The sequence below is a fragment of the Cherax quadricarinatus genome, chromosome 11 (assembly GCF_038502225.1).
Source record: "Cherax quadricarinatus isolate ZL_2023a chromosome 11, ASM3850222v1, whole genome shotgun sequence".
NCBI lineage: Eukaryota > Metazoa > Arthropoda > Malacostraca > Decapoda > Parastacidae > Cherax > Cherax quadricarinatus.
This window is the reverse complement of record NC_091302.1, coordinates 5,746,795-5,768,908: the sequence shown is the minus strand read 5'-3', so window position 1 is coordinate 5,768,908 and position 22,114 is coordinate 5,746,795. Positions and strand designations below refer to the sequence as shown.

Here is a 22,114-nt window from a genome sequence, read left to right as displayed (position 1 = left end):
TTAGCTCTTATCATTCTAGTAAACGAGAGACGTGTGAAGGAAACGTTTCTGACACAGCTACGTTTTGAACACTGGGAGAAACTTAGTATTTTTGTGCTTCGTGTCTTCTGTAGAGTTACTGCTTGAGAGTTTCTCTATGTAGTGTTAATGTTGTGCATGTGTCCGCCATCCTTCATGTGTCCGCCATCCTTCATGTGTCCGCCATCCTTCATGTGTCCGCCATCCTTCATGTGTCCGCCATCCTTCATGTGTCCGCCATCCTTCATGTGTCCGCCATCCTTCATGTGTCCGCCATCCTTCATGTGTCCGCCATCCTTCATGTGTCCGCCATCCTTCATGTGTCCGCCATCCTTCATGTGTCCACCATCCTTCATGTGTCCGCCATCCTTCATGTGTCCACCATCCTTCATGTGTCCACCATCCTTCATGTGTCCACCATCCTTCATGTGTCCGCCATCCTTCATGTGTCCACCATCCTTCATGTGTCCGCCATCCTTCATGTGTCCACCATCCTTCATGTGTCCGCCATCCTTCATGTGTCCACCATCCTTCATGTGTCCGCCATCCTTCATGTGTCCACCATCCTTCATGTGTCCGCCATCCTTCATGTGTCCGCCATCCTTCATGTGTCCGCCATCCTTCATGTGTCCGCCATCCTTCATGTGTCCACCATCCTTCATGTGTCCGCCATCCTTCATGTGTCCGCCATACTTCATGTGTCCACCATCCTTCATGTGTCCGCCATCCTTCATGTGTCCGCCATCCTTCATGTGTCCGCCATCCTTCATGTGTCCGCCATCCTTCATGTGTCCGCCATCCTTCATGTGTCCGCCATCCTTCATGTGTCCACCATCCTTCATGTGTCCGCCATCCTTCATGTGTCCGCCATCCTTCATGTGTCCGCCATCCTTCATGTGTCCGCCATCCTTCATGTGTCCGCCATCCTTCATGTGTCCGCCATCCTTCATGTGTCCACCATCCTTCATGTGTCCACCATCCTTCATGTGTCCGCCATCCTTCATGTGTCCGCCATCCTTCATGTGTCCGCCATCCTTCATGTGTCCGCCATCCTTCATGTGTCCACCATCCTTCATGTGTCCGCCATCCTTCATGTGTCCACCATCCTTCATGTGTCCGCCATCCTTCATGTGTCCTCCATCCTTCATGTGTCCGCCATCCTTCATGTGTCCGCCATCCTTCATGTGTCCGCCATCCTTCATGTGTCCACCATCCTTCATGTGTCCGTCATCCTTCATGTGTCCACCATCCTTCTTTCATGTGTCCACCTTCCTTCTTTCATGTGTCCGCCATCCTTCATGTGTCCACCATCCTTCTTTCATGTGTCCGCCATCCTTCATGTGTCCACCATCCTTCTTTCATGTGTCCGCCATCCTTCATGTGTCCACCATCCTTCTTTCATGTGTCCGCCATTCTTCATGTGTCCACCATCCTTCATGTGTCCACCATCCTTCATGTGTCCGCCATCCTTCATGTATCCACCATCCTTCTTTCACGTGTCCGTCATCCTTCATGTGTCCACCATCCTTCATGTGTCCACCATCCTTCTCTCATGTGTCCACCATCCTTCTTTCATGTGTCCGCCATCCTTCATGTGTCCACCATCCTTCTTTCATGTGTCCGCCATCCTTCATGTGTCCACCATCCTTCTTTCATGTGTCCGCCATCCTTCATGTGTCCACCATCCTTCATGTGTCCACCATCCTTCTTTCATGTGTCCGCCATCCTTCATGTGTCCACCATCCTTCTTTCATGTGTCCACCATCCTTCATGTGTCCACCATCCTTCTTTCATGTGTCCACCATCCTTCATGTGTCCACCATCCTTCTTTCATGTGTCCACCATCCTTCATGTGTCCGCCATCCTTCATGTGTCCACCATCCCTCTTTCATGTGTCCGCCATTCTTCATGTGTCCACCATCCTTCATGTGTCCACCATCCTTCATGTGTCCGCCATCCTTCATGTATCCACCATCCTTCTTTCACGTGTCCGTTATCCTTCATGTGTCCACCATCCTTCATGTGTCCACCATCCTTCTTTCATGTGTCCACCATCCTTCATGTGTCCACCATCCTTCATGTATCCACCATCCTTCTTTCACGTGTCCGTTATCCTTCATGTGTCCACCATCCTTCATGTGTCCACCATCCTTCCTTCATGTGTCCACCCATCCTTCCTTCATGTGTCCACCCATCCTTCCTTCTTGAGTCAACTCATGCTTCCTTCTTGTGTCTATCCACCCTTTATGTGTCCACCCATCCCTCTTGTGTACACCCATCCCTCTTGTGTCCACCCATCCCTCTTGTGTCCACCCATCCCTCTTGTGCCCACCCACCATTCCTACTTATTCTTACCTTCGTCCCAGACTGAAGGAGTTGGAACAGAAGATGGTGGGCGGAGAGAAGAGACAAGATAACGAACTAAAGGCTAAGAGAACCAAGAGAAAGAAATACATGGAGAAGAGGATGAAAATCCTGAGTCAGGCGCTGAAGAACGTCGACAACGAGGAAGGTGTTATGCTGAAGGTCTACGGCGACATTAACGAAGAACTCAAAGCCAAGACCGAACTGGCCAAGCAACAGAAGGCCAAGGTAAGGGTTAGGATTGGCCTGAGGTCTACCCACAGTTAGAATTAGTTAGAATTAGGGGGGATGTGGAAATTTATTTGGTCCAAATAGTTCCACAGCTCAGATCCAGCATGAGCGTCTGGTCGTCTGAGCCGAGCGACCCTTAAACCCTCCCAAACAAGCAAGGCATTCTCTGGTTGGCGGTTGGTAAGCTTATTTAATTTATAGATTTACTCTTCAGGGAAGGAGTAGGTAGGTTTACTGGTAATACACTAATATTAGGTTTACTAAGGCATCTGTAGATAATGATAGAGTAGACCTAAGACCTTAACATAGGTAGTAATAGGCCGATAATGTAGGCAAACATTAGGATAAGTTAGCTAGGGAGAACTGGCAGCCCTAGCTTGAATGGCGGGGCGCAGGTCACAAAGACAGAATAGCGTCCTTCTTACGATAGACTTCGACTGGACAAGACGTGCCGTGAACATCAGGCGGCGCCCCCACGTGTCTTCACATCTGAGACCTGGGGAAATCTGGTAGAGACACCTCGATGTACCGTAGATGATCTCCTCCATCAGCCCATACAGTAAGACGAGATATTCACCTTTTCCCGTAGGATCTGGCCAGTGATTTAGGAGATTGTGAGTTGAGTTAACTGAGGGCTCGGCGTGCTACAGAGAGAGTATGCCCAGTAAGTACCAGCGTCTCAGAGTCGTCTGAAGCTAGCGTCTGAGTCTGCATAGTTATACTAGGGGATACATACCCTCTTGGATATAGGAATTTCTGAGGTGCAGGCAGGACACTAATAACGATTGAATATTGCAGGAATTAACGCTCCCGGTTGCACGTGGTTCCCAAGGGGAAGTCCAAGGGGGCTAAAGCTAGGCTTAGGAAGTTGAAGATCAGGATATATATATGCTGCAGCACCAAGTAAGTTAGTCCTTTATACGTGCATGCAGGCGAGGTTTCTTGCAATACCAATCATTTGTGAAAAATCTGTCCTATAAGCCACTTGTGAGGCTGAGGTACCCATCTCAGAGCTCGGTGTCAACAGAGTTTGCCAGGGTAGGCGACTCACTTGGAGGCAGCCCAGACAAATTTTCACAAAAGTGGTCCTTCGAAAACCGGATGTGGAATAGCTAGGTTAAGCTATCATAGCTAGGCCACAGTTAGGAACCAGTTTTACAGAGTTAGGTTAAGCTATCATAGCTAGGCCACAGTTAGGTTAAGCTATCATAGCTAGGCCACAGTTAGGAACCAGTTTAAAAAAGTTAGGTTTAAGTTAGCACACCTAGGTCAAAGTTACTCAGAGGCTAGGCCAAGCTGACTATACACAGAAGTTGTTATTTGCAGTAATTTACAGGCAGGCCAGGTAGGCTAGAGAAGCTTGTGAATTTAATTATTTACAGTGATTACAAGTAATCCAGAGTAGGAGACTTGTGTGTTAATTACTTACAGTGGATTTGCAAGGTAGCCACAGTTAGGCTAGGCTTGTGCAATATTTACAAAAGGTTATAGTAGCTAGGACAGATTTAACCTAGTTATTATTTACAGGGAGTTATAAAGCCAGGTTTAAGTTATAGCACACTAGCTAGGTTAGGATTTACCTTATCCAACCATCCACGCTAAACAGAGTAAGCTGGGCATAGTTAGGCCAAGCTGTTTACATACATTATTTATTTACTGTTTCACAAGTTGAATTGTTGAATTTGCTTGTGTTAACCAAGTGATTTTAATTTGTATACTGCCCTATTAGTGTGTGATTTTCATTGTCTTTGATTCATGTTAATGTGGGATTTGTGAATTATACCTGAGACTAGGTTAAGTCCTGTAATTATTTGCTGGCATTGTACAGTTAAGTGCTAGGTTAAGCTTTCACATCGATACACATTTTGATTGGGATTTGAGAGCTAACAGTGTACATTTTTGAATCATAGTAGAGTCAATATAACAAAGGGAATTGTTAAGCTTGTTGAGAAGCCTTAAGACTCGTTCATTCTTACCTAACACCGTGACGTGCTGTGGGGTGGACTGGGTAAAGTACAATTAGTGTCACACTCCTCATTAAACTTCGACAATGGCAGATGGGGGTTCAGGAGAGTCTGGTTCAGTGCTAACAAAATTAAAACGATCAGTAGCAGCATACAAAGGGCATCTGAACAGAACGCGTAACAGGTGCAAGGCTACTTGCCAACGCAGTAATGTAGACTGCGATGATTTGCAGAACTGCTTGAAGAGTTTGGGGGAAAAGTGGGAAGGCTATGAACAAGCATTCACAGCATATGAGCTACAGGCTATTGAGGATGAGGAATCCCAGGGAAGTCTTCAGCAGGCTATGGACGAATTCACTAAGGATGATGTAGATTGTCATCAGGAGATGAATATGTACAAAGATAAGTTAAGTACATTAAAGGCTAGTATTCCAAGGATGGTGTTGAACACCGCAGGTACCCCAAACAACCACACACCTGTCAATATGTTGCTCAAGTTGCCCCAGCTGAATTTACCAACGTTTGACGGAACCTTAACAGAGTACATTGGTTTCTGGGATCAGTTTAGAGCCCAGATAGATGACAGAAATGATTTGTCAGATGCCGTCAAGTTGCAGTATTTGCGGTCGCAACTCAAGGGTAAAGCCTTAGATCTGGTCCGGCACTACCCGATTACTGACGCTAATTACCAACATGCCAAAGACCAATTAGAAGACATGTTTGGCAACACTGAGGAGATAAAGGTAGCTATACTTTATCGGTTGTTGGATCTAGAGGCTTGCCGACATGACCGTCAAAGTCTAGAGAAGTTCCGTATTGAGGTTATGAGCTTGTCCAATAGTTTCAGAGATTTGCATGATGAGAACGATTCAAAATGGATCCTTAGCCAGGTGATTCAGAGGAAACTGGCTAGCACGACAGTGCATGAGTTACACTTAAAACATCGGACGAATAGGTTCACGATAGACCAAATTGTTGAAGGGTTAGGGGATCTCATATCTCACCTGAGCATAGGTCAGGGGGAGAAATTACCTACCAAGGAGAAGTCGGTCGACTTCCCCAGACATTCGAGAGATAGACCTAAACCACCTCCCACTAAAGTAGGCACGTATTATGCCCAGGGCGAACCCTCCACCCACAGGGCCAAGGGAGAAGCCACTAAAGCGGCCAGTATGAGACGGTGCGTGTTTTGTGATGAAGAACACGCTAGTTCAGGGTGTTCAAGCTTCACCACCTATAACCAAAGGGTTCAACGGCTAAGAGAGTTGAGACTTTGTTTCAAGTGTTGTGGAGAACATTTTGCCAGGGACTGTAACACCATGCTCAGGGAGTGTCGGGGCTGCCGGAAGGGAAAGCACCACAGTGCACTGTGTCCTAATGATGCCGGATTAGCACAAGTTAAGGAGAGCAAACCGCAAGAAAGGGCGGAGAGCAAGAACAAGTCAGAAGTAACGATGAGTGTGGTGAGTACGGCACCGAGAATTTGTTCTGGTGAGCAGTTTCAAGGCTCGGTGGCCTTGCCCACCATAATGGCGGTGGTCGCGAACGGGAAGAAGTCTGAAACAACCCGTTTGTTCTTCGACAGTGGGGCACAGAGATCCTTCATAGCGGAGAGTCTAGCCACTAGGTTGAAGCTGGAGACAGTTGGTAAAGTTGACATGAAGGTGGAAGGGTTTGGTGGGGAAGTCCCACGCAGGTCTTATCCAGTAGTCAATGTGACGGTCAGGTTAGCCGGGCATCGACGGGAAATTTCAGCCTTGATGGTGAAGAGGCTGCCCAATATCATTACCACTAGGGGACTGGCTGAAGCAGTCAAACGTTTGAGGGAGTTGGGTGTGAAGCTAGCAGAACCAGACATTGCTACAGACAATGTTAGTAATGTAGGCATATTGGTAGGAGGGGATTACCTAGACGAGTTCGTGTCTACGAGAAGGGTTATCAAGGAAGGTGTGGGCCTGTACAGGACTCCAGCGGGGTACATCGTAGGAGGCAGAATACCAGCTCACTTCCCTACGACCCCGGGAAAGGAGGGCTCTGGTATTACAGCGACTGAGGCTGTACTGGTGATGCAGATTGGTGTGCACGAAGGCCTGTCAGAGGCGCAAGTTGGCATATCCGACAGTGAGCCGGTCCATAAACTATGGGACCTGGATGTAGTAGGGATTAAAGGTGACCAGCCGCCCCCCGAACACGAAGAGACGTATCGAGATTACTTGAACCATGTGCAGTTCAGGGACGGGCAGTATTGGGTGCGACTCCCATGGAAACCGGGCCACCCAACGCTGCCCACTAATTTCAAGAGGGCACGTGGTCAGTTGAATTCATTGGTGAACAGCCTGACCAGGAAGGGTCTGGTGGGGAAATATGATGATATTATTAAGGAACAGCTGGCCCTTGGGTTCATCGAGAAAGTGCCCAATGCCAGCCCTGGGGAAAACACCCATTATCTTCCACACATGGCAGTCACCAAGGAGTCGGTAACCACTCCCATCAGAGTAGTCTTCAACTGCAGCTCGCAGGCGAGTCCCCGAGAGCCATCGTTGAACGACTGTCTGCTCACAGGGCCCTCCCTGACGCAGAAATTAGCAGATGTGTTGTTGAGATTCAGGACGGAACAGTACGCCTATGCGGCAGACATTAGCAAAGCCTTCCTACGTATTGGGTTGCAGCCACAGGATAGGGACTACACAAGGTTCTTGTGGCTGGCTAACAGGGAGATGCCCAAGCAAGGGTATGATACCTATAGATTCAGGGCAGTGTTGTTTGGTGCCACTAGTTCACCATTCCTATTACAGGCTACCATAGACTACCACCTTGTGAACTGTAACAGCCCGCTTAAAGAATTACTGAAGACCCTATTTTATGTAGACAACATGCAGGGTACCACCTCAGATGAAAGGCTGTTGATGGATATTTACCGAGAGTCTAATCAGGAGATGCTCTCAGCTAACATGCCATTGAGAGAATGGGTGACAAACAATCCAACGTTGCGGGGCATGGTGGAACATGACTATACTGGCTACTCAGTGCCTGAGGTAACATCGGTGTTGGGACTAGAGTGGGAAGTCAAGGAAGACAGACTTAGGCTAAAGAGGAAGCCTGATGGGGAAGGGAAGCTGACCAGGAGGTCTTTGCTGAGCAAAGTGCAGACTGCCTTCGATCCTTTGGGTTTGTTGACACCCATCACCATTCGAGGGAGGATGCTAGTACAACAGACCTGGGAGCTGAACCTAGGTTGGGACGACCCACTGCCAGAAACAGTCTGCCAGGAGTGGGATCTGGTTAACAAAGACCTAGCGGAATTGCACGAGTTCACATTCCCCAGGTCCATCGGGTGCACCGGGCGGGATTATGACTTGCACGTCTTTTGTGATGCCTCCTCCAGGGCCTATGGGGCAGTAGCGTATTTGGTGGCCGGGGACCAAGTCAATCTGGTCACCAGTCGTGCGCGGGTGACACCCCTGAAGGATTGCTCGATCCCAAAGCTAGAGCTCACGGCGATGTTGCTGGGAGCAAGACTGGGTAAGTACGTAGAGGAGGTGTTAAGTAATCTGAGGGTGACACACACCTATGTATGGACAGACTCGGAGGTGGCCTTACAGTGGGTCCAGAATGACAGGTCTAAGCTCCCCTATGTCAGGAATCGGGTAAAGGAGATACGGGAACTACAGTCAACATCAACAATTCTGTATGTGCCTACAGATCAAAACCCAGCCGACCTGATAAGCCGAGGGGTGACACACAGAAAGTTGAGTAAAAGCGAGCTTTGGTTCAAAGGCCCAGACTGGTTACCGGCAAGGGATTGCTGGCCGGAGCAGAAATTCGTGGAGACAATCAGCAGCATAGTACATTTCGCGGGGGAACACGACACTGAATTATTTGACCCCAGGCGCTACTCCTCGTGGAGAAAACTTATAGGAGTCACGGAAATGGTATTTCGATTCGTGAGGAAGCTGCATGACAAGGTAAGCCAGGGTCGACAGTTGTCTCTAGTGGGTCCCAGAGAATATTGGATAAGGCAGTACCAAAGGGGGAGGTTTCCAGGAGTGCTGGAAGTACTTGCGACCCGGCAGCAGGTTATGGCGTCAGGACGCGTGTCCAACGATGACGACTCAGGGAACAGCAAATTGGTTCACTCATTGGGATTGTTCCTAGATCATGCGGGGCTAATAAGATGCAGGGGAAGAATACAAAACTCTGAGCTCAGCTATGGGGCCAAACATCCCGTGCTGCTGGGAAAGGAGGGGATGGGCGACAGAGCTATTGATACAAGATGCCCATCAGAGGACCTTACATGGGGGGTTTGGAGATACCCTCACCTGCCTACGTCAGAATTACTGGGTACTGAAGGGTCGAGCTGCCGTCAAAAGGGTGCTAAAGAGTTGCACGGTCTGCCGGCGGTACGATGGGAGGACCCTACCCTACCCAGGTCCACCACCGCTGCCTCAGGAGCGGGTACATAGTGACAGGCCCTTTGAGACTGTAGGAATAGACTATACGGGGGCTATCACATTGAAGAACCCAGGAGACGTTAAGGAGGGCCCTCAGAAAGTATATGTCTGCCTGTTTACCTGTGCCACTACTCGAGCGGTGCATTTGGAGTTGGCAGAAGATATGACGACAGAGACTTTCGTGAAGTTGTTCAGGAGGTTTACTGCCAGATTCTCGTGCCCGCGATTGATTATCTCGGACAATGGCACAAGCTTTAGGGCGGCCGATAAAGTTTTCAGGAATCTTAGGGACAACGGAGAAGTACGAGAACACCTGAAGAGAATAGAGTGCGAGTGGAGGTTCATAGCTCCCAGGGCACCCTGGCAAGGGGGATTCTATGAACGCATGGTGGGCACAGTCAAAAGGTGCATTCGGAAGGTCTTGCACGGCAGGAGGGTGAGCTGTGATGAACTGAGGACAGTGTTAGTTGAGATAGAGGCAAGAGTTAATAACAGGCCTCTGACCTACGTACAAAATGGGATTGACGAGCAAGAAGCTCTCACCCCCAATCACATGCTGTTTGGAAGAAGGATTGAGCCCTTCCCCGCAATTTTGAGTCAGTCTTCCAAGGAGCTGGATTATTATGGGCCAGATGGTCCCCCCATCAATGAAGAACTGCACAGGAGTCACAACAGACTGGTGAACATCCTGGACAAATGGAACCAGGTGTGGCGCAGGGATTACTTGACAACCTTGCGAGAACATTTCTATGGTGCCGACCCCGAGGCGAATAAGATGATGCTAAGTGAAGGGGACCTGGTGCTGGTAGAATCCGAGGCACCGAGGGCATACTGGCCTCTTGGCCTGGTAGTGTCAACCCACCCAGACAAGGCTGGGCGGTTGAGAATGGTGAAAGTGAGAATGAACGGTGTCGAGACTATAAGACCCATCAACAGGCTTTTGCCTCTCGAGGTCCACACGGTGGGACCGGGACATGAGAAATCAGACCAGAGGTTGAGCGAGCTGAGCGGCCGGACGACCCGTCGAACGGCGCTCGAGTCCAGGGCCCACTGGGGGGGCCTGCGGGAGGCAGACTTGATCTAGACTTAGCGCCTACCTTCGCCGGCGGGAGGATGTGGAAATTTATTTGGTCCAAATAGTTCCACAGCTCAGATCCAGCATGAGCGTCTGGTCGTCTGAGCCGAGCGACCCTTAAACCCTCCCAAACAAGCAAGGCATTCTCTGGTTGGTGGTTGGTAAGCTTATTTAATTTATAGATTTACTCTTCAGGGAAGGAGTAGGTAGGTTTACTGGTAATACACTAATATTAGGTTTACTAAGGCATCTGTAGATAATGATAGAGTAGACCTAAGACCTTAACATAGGTAGTAATAGGCCGATAATGTAGGCAAACATTAGGATAAGTTAGCTAGGGAGAACTGGCAGCCCTAGCTTGAATGGCGGGGCGCAGGTCACAAAGACAGAATAGCGTCCTTCTTACGATAGACATCGACTGGACAAGACGTGCCGTGAACATCAGGCGGCGCCCCCACGTGTCTTCACATCTGAGACCTGGGGAAATCTGGTAGAGACACCTCGATGTACCGTAGATGATCTCCTCCATCAGCCCATACAGTAAGACGAGATATTCACCTTTTCCCGTAGGATCTGGCCAGTGATTTAGGAGATTGTGAGTTGAGTTAACTGAGGGCTCGGCGTGCTACAGAGAGAGTATGCCCAGTAAGTACCAGCGTCTCAGAGTCGTCTGAAGCTAGCGTCTGAGTCTGCATAGTTATACTAGGGGATACATACCCTCTTGGATATAGGAATTTCTGAGGTGCAGGCAGGACACTAATAACGATTGAATATTGCAGGAATTAACGCTCCCGGTTGCACGTGGTTCCCAAGGGGAAGTCCAAGGGGGCTAAAGCTAGGCTTAGGAAGTTGAAGATCAGGATATATGCTGCAGCACCAAGTAAGTTAGTCCTTTATACGTGCATGCAGGCGAGGTTTCTTGCAATACCAATCATTTGTGAAAAATCTGTCCTATAAGCCACTTGTGAGGCTGAGGTACCCATCTCAGAGCTCGGTGTCAACAGAGTTTGCCAGGGTAGGCGACTCACTTGGAGGCAGCCCAGACAAATTTTCACAGGGGATATGACTGAGGTGTATAAATGGAAAACAGGAATTAATAAAGGGGATTTAAATAGCGTGTTAAAAATATCTAACACAGACAGGACTCGCAGCAATGGTTTTAAATTGGAAAAATTCAGATTCAGGAAGGATATAGGAAAGCACTGGTTTGGTAATAGAGTTGTGGATGAGTGGAACAAACGTCCAAGTACCGTCAAAGAAGCTAAGACGTTGTTTAGTTTTAAAAATAGGTTGGGTAAATACATGAGTGGGTGTGGGTGGGTGTGAGTTGGAACTGACTAGGTTGTGCTACTAGGTCGGATGCTCTGCCCCTCCCTTAAGTAACGTGTCTGACCTGACTAGGTCAAGGTTTAAGCCAGTGGGAGTATTGGACCTTCCTCGCATAGGCCAGTAGGCCTGTCGCAGTGTTTTTTTCTTTTTTATGTTCTTACATGGTAAAAAATCAGGTTCTTATACGAATGCACTGAACTGTCTGAAATATAATGCTGCACATAGGAATTAAGGCCATTTTTTCCTGCATTTTCTGATGAGTGAACCAGAGTTTGCGTCAGAATCCTGTGGGATGATAACAATGTCCGTCTTGAAATTACAGATGCCTCCCCTTTAAATGAGTCCCTATTAATGGGTCCCTTTCTAGAGATGAGGAAATTCCTAATACAATTACCAGCTCTATCTATATATTTGGTACATACAGTAATTTATACCATATCCAGCGTCTGCCTCTCTTCGTATAACTTACAGATGTCTTCCACTAAATGTGTACCTTTAAATGGACCCGTTTTCTCGAGTGCAGGAACTCTTAAGAAAATTGCCAGTGATGTCTGTATCACTGGCAATTTAATTTTTATGCATGTAATGTTATTTATATCATAGCATAGTCTGACCGAATTTTTGTTAATTGCCATATAATGTTTGTTAGGCTACTATTACAATATTAGTGCTTGTGGACTGGCTGTTTTTCTAATGCTATAAAATTCAGCCTTTCTGACTAAGGGTATTGGTATGCCTGGGGGCACTTCCTGCCTGCCAGGGGGCACTTCCTGCCTGCCTGCTGCCTTCCTCTCTCTCCCTCACTCCAGCAAGGACGTTCCCTGTGACCGTATGTGCTTCGACCTCCTTGTTGGTACAAAGATGACATGTACAGTATATGAGGTTTGAAGAATACATTTCAAGTGCATATTGCATCAAATTTATCCCACTGATATAGCTAACAAGATAAACGACTTCTTCTCAAACATAGGAGCTAATCTCGCCAGTAAAATCCCACGTACCAATGCCCGTGCCGGGGACTACCTAGATGGGAATTTCCCAAATTCCTTCTATCGTGTACCAACAGAGCCCACGGAAGTCACCGCCATCATAAAGTCACTTAAAAATAACTCGGGGAATCTGTCTCACGTCCCACCATTATTGTACAAGCGAGCGGCCCATGTCCTTTCGCATGCTATTACATTACTTTTAAGCAAGTCACTAGAAACTAGCACTTTCCCGACACTACTCAAGACAGCAAGGGTTACACCAATACATAAAGGTGGTGACCCTACAGACGTAAACAACTACAGGCCAATATCAAACTTACCGTTGCTATCCAAAATCTTCGAGAAACTCGTTCACAGGAGACTATATTCATTTATAACGTCACAAAACATGCTCAACCTCTGCCAATTTGGATTCAGGAAAAATAAAAGCACTAATGATGCAATTATAAAAATGCTAGACCTGCTTTACACAGCATTGGAAAATAAGGAATATCCGCTAGGAATTTTTATTGACCTAAGAAAAGCGTTTGACACAGTAGACCACGGCATCCTACTCCACAAACTTGACTATTATGGTACAAGAGGCCATGCGCTTGCATATTTTAAATCCTGCCTTTCTAATAGGTATCAGTATGTCACCATTAAAGACACAGCCTCATCAATACGGCCACTTGATACTGGAGTTCCGCAGGGAAGTGTCCTTGGTCCCCTGCTCTTCCTCATATACATCAATGATCTTCCAAACATATCCCAACACCTGAAACCCATTCTCTTTGCTGACGACACGACTTATGTCATCTCCCACCCCAATCTTGCCACCCTCAACACCATTGTTAACGAGGAGCTGCTCAAAATATCGACTTGGATGACAGCCAATAAACTTACGCTTAACACTGACAAAGCCTACTATATTATGTTTGGTAGCAGAGCAGGTGTTGCGCAACTTAACATTAAGATCGACAACACTCTAATTGCCAGACATAATGAGGGCAAATTCCTAGGCCTATACCTCGACAACAACCTAAATTTCAGCACCCATATCCAACACATGACAAAAAAAGTATCCAAAACGGTGGGGATCCTCTCCAAGATACGATACTACGTACTGCAAACTGCCCTTCTCACACTATACCATTCACTTATATATCCATACCTCACCTATGCTATCTGTGCTTGGGGTTCAACTGCAGCAACACACCTAAAGCCAATAATAACCCAACAAAAAGCCGCAGTAAGAATAATCACTAAATCCCATCCCTGGCAACATCCCCCCCCCCCACTCTTCATAGATTTAAACTTACTCCCTGTTCAGAACATCCACACTTACTACTGTGCAATCTATATCTACAGGACCTTAAATTCCAATATTAACCTTGACCTAAAATGCTTTCTTGATAGATGTGACAGGATCCACAGGCATAACACCAGACACAAACATCTCTATGACATTCCCAGTGTTCGACTAAAACTTTACAAAGCTTCAATGTATTTCAAAGGACCTAAAATCTGGAACACCCTACATGAAAACTCTAGAACTGCAGACACATTCATCACTTTCAAAACTACAGTTAGAAAACATCTTATCTCCCTGATCCACCCCGACAACTAACTACATGATAACCACCTGGTGGTTCACAATTACACTCACTCACCGACTGACTATAAACACAGAAATACTAATCTTAATCTTAAAATAATAAATCCTAACTAGTCATAAGTTTGTCTATGATACTCCAATATAGACACTTTGTATTGTGCCAAAACAAAAACATTCACATTGCTAAACTCACAAATTATAATGTAGTCACTTAGCCTTAATACCATAATCTGTAAGGATTTAATGTTAAGAATTAATCTAAGTCTGCTGGAAATGCCTAGCCATGCTAGGTGTCCTAGCCATGCTAGGTGTCCTAGTGGCCCCCTCTGTAATTAGTATTTTATAACATGTAAACCACACAATACCCAAAACCTGTAAACCCCACATTGTAACCCTTATAGAGAATAAACTTGAATTGAACTGAATTGAATGTAAAAATCTCATCCAGTTCCTCAGAGCTGGGGTGCGTGCCCAAGATACAGCAGGCATTTCCCCCACTGAACCGCAGAGCTAAGTCGCTGGAATGGAAAACTAGCTGTCCTGGGAGTCCTAATTACCCTGATGAATCTTTTACCTAGCTCCTTAAGGAACTTAGATGAACTCCTTTCTCACTTTCCAAGGGTCTCTGAGCCTGTGGGAACAAACATATAATGATGGGCAAATTCACCGTATTTTCTAGACTTTTGGGACTCCCTGAAACTGGCAGCTGCCCGTCCTTCCTCCCTGGTGTACTGGAGATAGGTATAAGCCAGTATGGACGCACAAGTGTAGTCCCACACCACCTGCTTGCAGTATGTGTACATCCTCCTGACAAAGAGCTGGAGATATAAAAGGTTTAGAGCAGCTACTTAAATCTTCCCCCTCCCTCACTACCTAACAAGAATTTCTTTGTTATTTCAGATTAAATCACTAGAGAATGAAATCAGTGACTTGTCGTCAGAGTTCCAGGAGGAGAGAACAGACTACTTGGAGACTATCCGTAAACAAGAACAACAACTGAAGCTACTTAATGGTATCCTTGAGAAGGTGAGACACAGTGTTGTAAGTCACTTATAACTCTCCAGAAGGTGAGACACAGTGTTGTAAGTCACTTATAACTCTCCAGAAGGTGAGACACAGTGTTGTAAGTCACTTATAACTCTCCAGAAGGTGAGACACAGTGTTGTAAGTCACTTATAACTCTCCAGAAGGTGAGACACAGTGTTGTAAGTCACTTCTATCTCTCCAGAAGGTGAGACACAGTACAATGTTATCTCACATGTGAGACTAGTCTCGTGGCCAGTGTTATTCTGTAATAACGAGGAGATACTTCTCAGCACTCGTGTGTTCCTCGCTACTGAAGATGTCATCAGTGGCGAAACGTTGCCTCAGTAAAGTCTAGTAACACTGACCATGAGTGTTCCGTCACAGTAGAGTTTCTCAGGGAAAAACCTCTTAAAACCCCACTTCATATCTTTCTTAGATGATAAGATCATCATTACAGAGGTTAATTACAACTTATCTAAGAAGTTTCACCCGTCTAAAAGGCTTTCTCAAGCAGGCGAAACATCTGAATATACTTCCTAGTCAATCACTTTCGTGGCCTTTTCGCTTATAACTCGTCTAAATTCACATACCATCTTCTGTTGCTACATATTTTGAACAAATCCAACAGGCTCTCACTGAGGTAGAGTGACCTTAATGAAGGAAACACAGCGACCGTCACTCAGTCAGCAGCCGTCTTGCCTCAGGTATCTGGGCATCACACTTCGAGTGACTCACTGATCTGAACCCTGCCCTCCCCTGCCCACCATTGCCCTCCCCTGCCCACCCCTGCACTCCCATGCCCGCCCATGCCTACTAATGCCCTTCCCTGCTACAGTGTGTGGCACTCAGTGCCCCAGTAAATCAGGCAGAGATTTTAATGGCACAAGTTAGATTCCAAGCCTTCAGGATGGAAGACGGCAGTGAGAGGACGTCAGAGAGAAGACGTCAGCGAGAAGACGTCAGAGAGAAGACGTCAGAGAGAAGACATCAGAGAAAGGACGTCAGAAAGAAGACGTCAGAGAGAAGACATCAGAGAAAGGACGTCAGAAAGAAGACGTCAAAGAGAAGACGTCAGGCAGAGGACTGTAGAATGAAGACGTCAGATAGAGGACGCCAGAAAGAGGACAGCAGAGAGAGGACGTCAAAGACAGGACGTCAGAGAGAAAACGTCAGAGAAAAGACACGAGATGTAAATTTAAATATGATAACTGTGACACAGCGTGTGGGCAGCCGGGGTATCTAACATGCCTTGAATCCACAGTAAGTGTTAGTACTCACAGTAAATGATGTTGGTACCCACAGTAAGTGCTGTTAGTACCCACAGTAAGTGTTGTTAGTACACACAGTAAGTGCTGTTAGTACCCAAAGTAAGTGTTGTTAGTACCCACAGCAAAGTGCTGTTAGTACCTTGGGTACTAACAGCACTTACTGGCACAGACTTTACTATCTTAAAAAAGCTAGCTAAAGTTAGCTTAAATTTATATAATTTACTTATTACTTGTTTTACTCACTTGCTTACTTATATCCTTACTTAACATAGTTACTTACTCGCACACTTACTCTCCGCCACAGGTACAGCCGACTATCAGGAGGGACTGTAATTACAGTAACGTGGAGGCTATCAAGAAGGACGCGGTGTGGGAGGAGGAGTACCAGAGATGGAGACTTCCTGATCTAGTCTTAGTTAAAACTAAACTTCCTCCTGCTGGTACGTGGTAACCTCTACCTGCTTCCTACCTCCCTTCCTCTCTCCCTTCCTCTTCCTACCTCCCTTCCTCACTCCCTTCCTCTCCCTACCTCCCTTCCTCATTCCCTTCGTCTCCCTACCTCCCTTCCTCTTCCTACCTTCCTTTCTCACTTCTTTCCTCTCCCTACCTCCCTTCCTCACTTCTTCCCTCTCCCTACCTCCCTTCCTCACTCCCCCTCTCCCTATGTCCACCCTCACTCTTCCTATCTCCTCCCCATTTCCCTATCTCTTCTCTCCCTCTCCCTGTCTCCTATCTCCTCCTTCCCTTTCCTTATTTCCTCTCTCCCTCGCTCTCCCTATCTCCACTGTCCATCTCCCTATCTCCTCCCTCCATCTCTCTATCTCCTCCCTGCGTCCCCCTGTCTCCACCCACACTCTCTCTGTATCCACCCTCTCTCACCTGTCATGCATAGCTTAAATTCCTTTCAAATTTTATTAATTATAAATGAATCTAATTTGTATAAACCTAAACTAATATTCATATTAAAATCAGTTCCATATTTTTTGTGACTGATTCCATTACATTTCTGTCTACCATATACCTGCTTCACACAACTTGCTAGGCCTTTTTAAAGTCAATTGGGTGGTCAAAATCTCTCACATGAATAAACAGAGCATTAGATTCTTGTGTAGTTCTAATGCTATATTTATGTCGGTGTAATCTTAGTTCAAGACTTTTCCCAGTCTGACTGTAATAAACTTTACTGTATTTTTCTTACAAGGAATCTTGTAGATTTAGCTGTCAGGATTTTTTGGGGGGGAATTTTTAATTTTTTTTTTTTTAATGTAACAAGACTTTCAAATACAACTTTGAATTTATTATTCTTAAGTAGAGAAGATATATCAGGAAAGTTTTCATGGTAAGGAAGAACCAACATATTCTTGGTAGAATATGATTGTTTGTTCTTTATTGAATTGTAAAATATTTTTCTAGTAATTTCAAAGATTTTACAAATTAAGTATTTTGGGTATTTTAGATCATTAGCTATTTCATAAATATTCAAAGTTTCTCCAACTATGAACTCTGGGATGTAAATACGCAAAGTTCTGAAAAATATGGATAAGAATACAAAAAGTTTAACTGTGTCATGATGAGAAGAATAACAGTGCAAATATGAACAGTTATTTGATGGTTTTCTGAAAATTTTGAAATTATAATCATGGTTTCCCTTAATAATTAAGATATCTAAATAAGGCAAAGAATTATTTTGTTTAAACTCAACAGTAAAATTTATGGAGTGAGCGAGACTGTTTAATTCAACAAGGAAATGGCTTATATCTATATTCTTAGACATAAGACATAAAATATCTTCAACATGTCTGTACCACTAAGCTGTACTGGGCAGGATTTTGTTAAGCAATCTTGTTGAAAAATATTCCATGTACAAATTGCCATGTATAAACTTATAAATAATACAAAGTTTATTAAGTTCAGTGATCGTAGGTGCTGACAATGGTAAATCGTAATTACCGAGGACTTCATATAAAAAATTTAATAAATCATCAACTGGAACTTATGTAAAAAAAGAAGTCACATCAAAACTAACAATATTGTAGTTATTTATATCAGTCATGGTGTTTAATTTATCAAATAAATCAACATTATTTTCAACATTAAAGTTAGAAATTTTGCCAATAATTGGGCTCAACTTCTGTGTTAATTATTTAGATAATTTATAAGAGACTGAACCTATGGAGATAATTATGGGTATAGATGTATTACCTGGTGTGTGTTTTTATTAATTCATATGTCTGTGGTAAAGATGGAATGGTGGTTATAAATTTTATAATTAGTTTATGTTTGCCTTTCAAAAGTCGTTTTATTTTGTTAAAGTTACAGTTAACTGGATCTAAAATGTTCTACATTAATCATGACACATAAGCTTAAAATTAGACTTATTTAAAAAAAAAAAACTGTCTGAAGGAATAAGTTTTGCCAAAATCTGTGTTGTCAAAAAGACATCTTGACATGATAGATCGTCCTTATGATGATGTCACGAGAATTATTCTTCAGAAATATATTGAAATTACTAAAATAGAAGAAAAGAGGCATTCAAAATATTGAGAAACAAAAAATATTCATTTAATCAAACTATTCCATCAGAATAGTTATAAAATATGTTAGATCATTGTTATAATAAACTCAGAAGAGTTTATAATAAACTTAAAAATAAATTAGAATGCAAATTAGGCAATTTAACAGTAATTGGACAAAACACACTAATAATAATTGTGTAATTAACTTATCAGATGAAACATTAGAAAAAAATACAACCATTGTATTACAACCCAGGAGTCCCAATGGCCTGTTATCCTGGGTGTAAAGGGAGCAAAATAAACACAGCAGAAAACTTTTGACTTACATTATCCTTCACCAATTTAGAACAGAAGTATGTACACTATATACACTATGTACAGTGATAGGTATTAGTGCACTCCACGGTAAGCAAGGCAGAATAGAAGCCACTAGAGAGCAGACCGTGCATCAACCAGCTCTAGAATGGGGATGACAAGGGCAGACAGGAGAGTGGTACCCACATAACCTGTGCGATTGCCAAAACCATCTTCTCATTGGCTTGAACCTGGGTACTGGTTGAACGACGGGGCCCCATCGTCAACCCTCAGTTACCTGGTTCGCTGGTTGCGGGAGATAACCTGTAAATGAGGGTGTGTACAGTCTTTAAAAGAGTCAGTAATGTGGAAATTGCAAAAATTTTTTTGTAATTTTGAAAAATCTATTGATTTATCCATTGATTAAGTTAATATAAGTAATGGGATGGTTTAATGGGATGGTTTAATGGGATGGTTTATAGTTCTATGATGAATCTAAATATTGCCAATTGTCTTCAAAGGTGTTTTAATTCTTATGAAAATCTTATTGATAATAATAAAAAAATTGCATATTACTAAAGCAGACAAAATAAATGCAGCATTAATAAAATGAATAATCTCCTAGATGATACAGATTATCAATAATCTCCTAGATGATACAGATTATCAATAATCTCCTAGATGATACAGATTATCAATAATCTCCTAGATGATACAGATTATCAATAATCTCCTAGATGATACAGATTATCAATAATCTCCTAGATGATACAGATTATCAATAATCTCCTAGATGATACAGATTATCAATAATCTCCTAGATGATATAGATTATCAATAATCTCCTAGATGATACAGATTATCAATAATCTCCTAGATGATACAGATTATCAATAATCTCCTAGATGATACAGATTATCAATAATCTCCTAGATGATACAGATTATCAATAATCTCCTAGATGATATAGATTATCAATAATCTCCTAGATGATACAGATTATCAATAATCTCCTAGATGATACAGATTATCAATAATCTCCTAGATGATATAGATTATCAATAATCTCCTAGATGATACAGATTATCAATAATCTCCTAGATGATACAGATTATCAATAATCTCCTAGATGATATAGATTATCAATAATCTCCTAGATACAGATTATCAATAATCTCCTAGATGATACAGATTATCAGTAATCTCCTAGATGATACAGATTATCAATAATCTCCTAGATGATACAGATTATCAATAATCTCCTAGATGATACAGATTATCAATAATCTCCTAGATGATACAGATTATCAATAATCTCCTAGATGATACAGATTATCAATAATCTCCTAGATGATACAGATTATCAATAATCTCCTAGATGATACAGATTATCAGTAATCTCCTAGATGATACAGATTATCAATAATCTCCTAGATGATACAGATTATCAATAATCTCCTAGATGATACAGATTATCAATAATCTCCTAGATGATACAGATTATCAATAATCTCCTAGATGATACAGATTATCAATAATCTCCTAGATGATACAAATTATCAATAATCTCCTAGATGATACAGATTATCAATAATCTCCTAGATGATACAAATTATCAATAATCTCCTAGATGATACAGATTATCAATAATCTCCTAGATGATACAGATTATCATTAATCTCCTAGATAATACAGATTATCATTTCAAACTTACAAATAATCCTTTTGATTCAGTTAATTGTAACTTTAACAAAACATTAAAACGACTACTGAAAGACAGAGATGAATTAATTCAAAAATTTATGACCATCAATTCATCTCTAATATATATGTGTGGATTAATAAAAATAAAATCAGCCAGGTAATCCAGCCAAGACTGTTATTATCTCCATAGGTTCAGTCTCCTATAAATTATCTAAATGGCTAGTAGATATGTTGAGCCCAACTGTTGGAAAAATTTCTAACTTTAATATTGAAAATAATATTGATATATTTGATAAATGAAGCAGCGTGACTCATTTATATAATAAGAGGATGGTTAGTTTGATATCACTTCTTCGTTTACAGAAGTTCCAGTTCATGATTTATTGAATTTCCTATCTGAAGAACTTGTTAAATACAATTTACCGTTACTAGTATCTATAATCATTGAACTTCTTAAACTTTGTATTGTCGATGGAAAGTTTTTATGACGAGTGTTACACTTAGAAGTTTGGTATGGCAATGGGAAATTATCTTTCACTTGTCCTTAGGAATATGTACATCGAATATTGCGAAACATGATTGCTTCAAAAAAATCCTTCCCAATAGAGCTAAGTGGTACAGATATTTTGATAATGTTGTATTCCTAATATCTAAGAATACAGAAATAAGCAATTTCCTTGTTGAATTAAATAATTTAGATCTTTCCATAAATTTTACTGTTATCTTTGAACAAAATAACTCATTTGTGATGAATGGTTTTGAAAACGGACAAGTTGAAGAATTGAGACACTTATGCAACACATGGGAATCTTTATTGAAGAAACGTTTCGCCACACAGTGGCTTCATCAGTCGAATACAAAGTAGAAATGGGTAAGGAGAGGAGGAGTTCGAGGTAATCAGTCCCTCAACCTGGATTCGATGTGTTCAGTCCATCACTCTTGTAGTAAGTGCAGCATAGGGCCAGAGAGGTGGCTTATATACTGCGGTATATAAGCCCATGCAACATCATGGGATCTTGGTACAAAGACTTCAACGCTTGCCCAACCTTTGGACGACGACCTACTTACACTAGTGGCAGGTCCCACTGTGATCCCGCCTCCTCCTGCTTCAACTCATCTCACCGCAGTATATAAGCCACCTCTCTGGCCCTATGCTGCACTTACTACAAGAGTGATGGACTGAACACATCGAATCCAGGTTGAGGGACTGATTACCTCGAACTCCTCCTCTCCTTACCCATTTCTACTTTGTATTCGACTGATGAAGCCACTGTGTGGCGAAACGTTT

The 22,114-nt window shown here is 43.4% G+C and overlaps 1 protein-coding gene across 1 annotated transcript in view; it reads left to right on the top strand.

Moving 5' to 3' along the window:
* LOC128687496 (osmotic avoidance abnormal protein 3-like) overlaps window positions 1-22,114 on the top strand; it is a 238,803-nt gene that overhangs the window by 169,280 nt on the left and 47,409 nt on the right. The window contains exons 13-15 of the mRNA XM_070083939.1: window positions 2,385-2,610; window positions 14,919-15,044; window positions 16,617-16,752. Coding sequence (XP_069940040.1) covers window positions 2,385-2,610; window positions 14,919-15,044; window positions 16,617-16,752 — 488 coding nt within the window. The remainder of the gene's footprint in view (window positions 1-2,384; window positions 2,611-14,918; window positions 15,045-16,616; window positions 16,753-22,114) is intronic.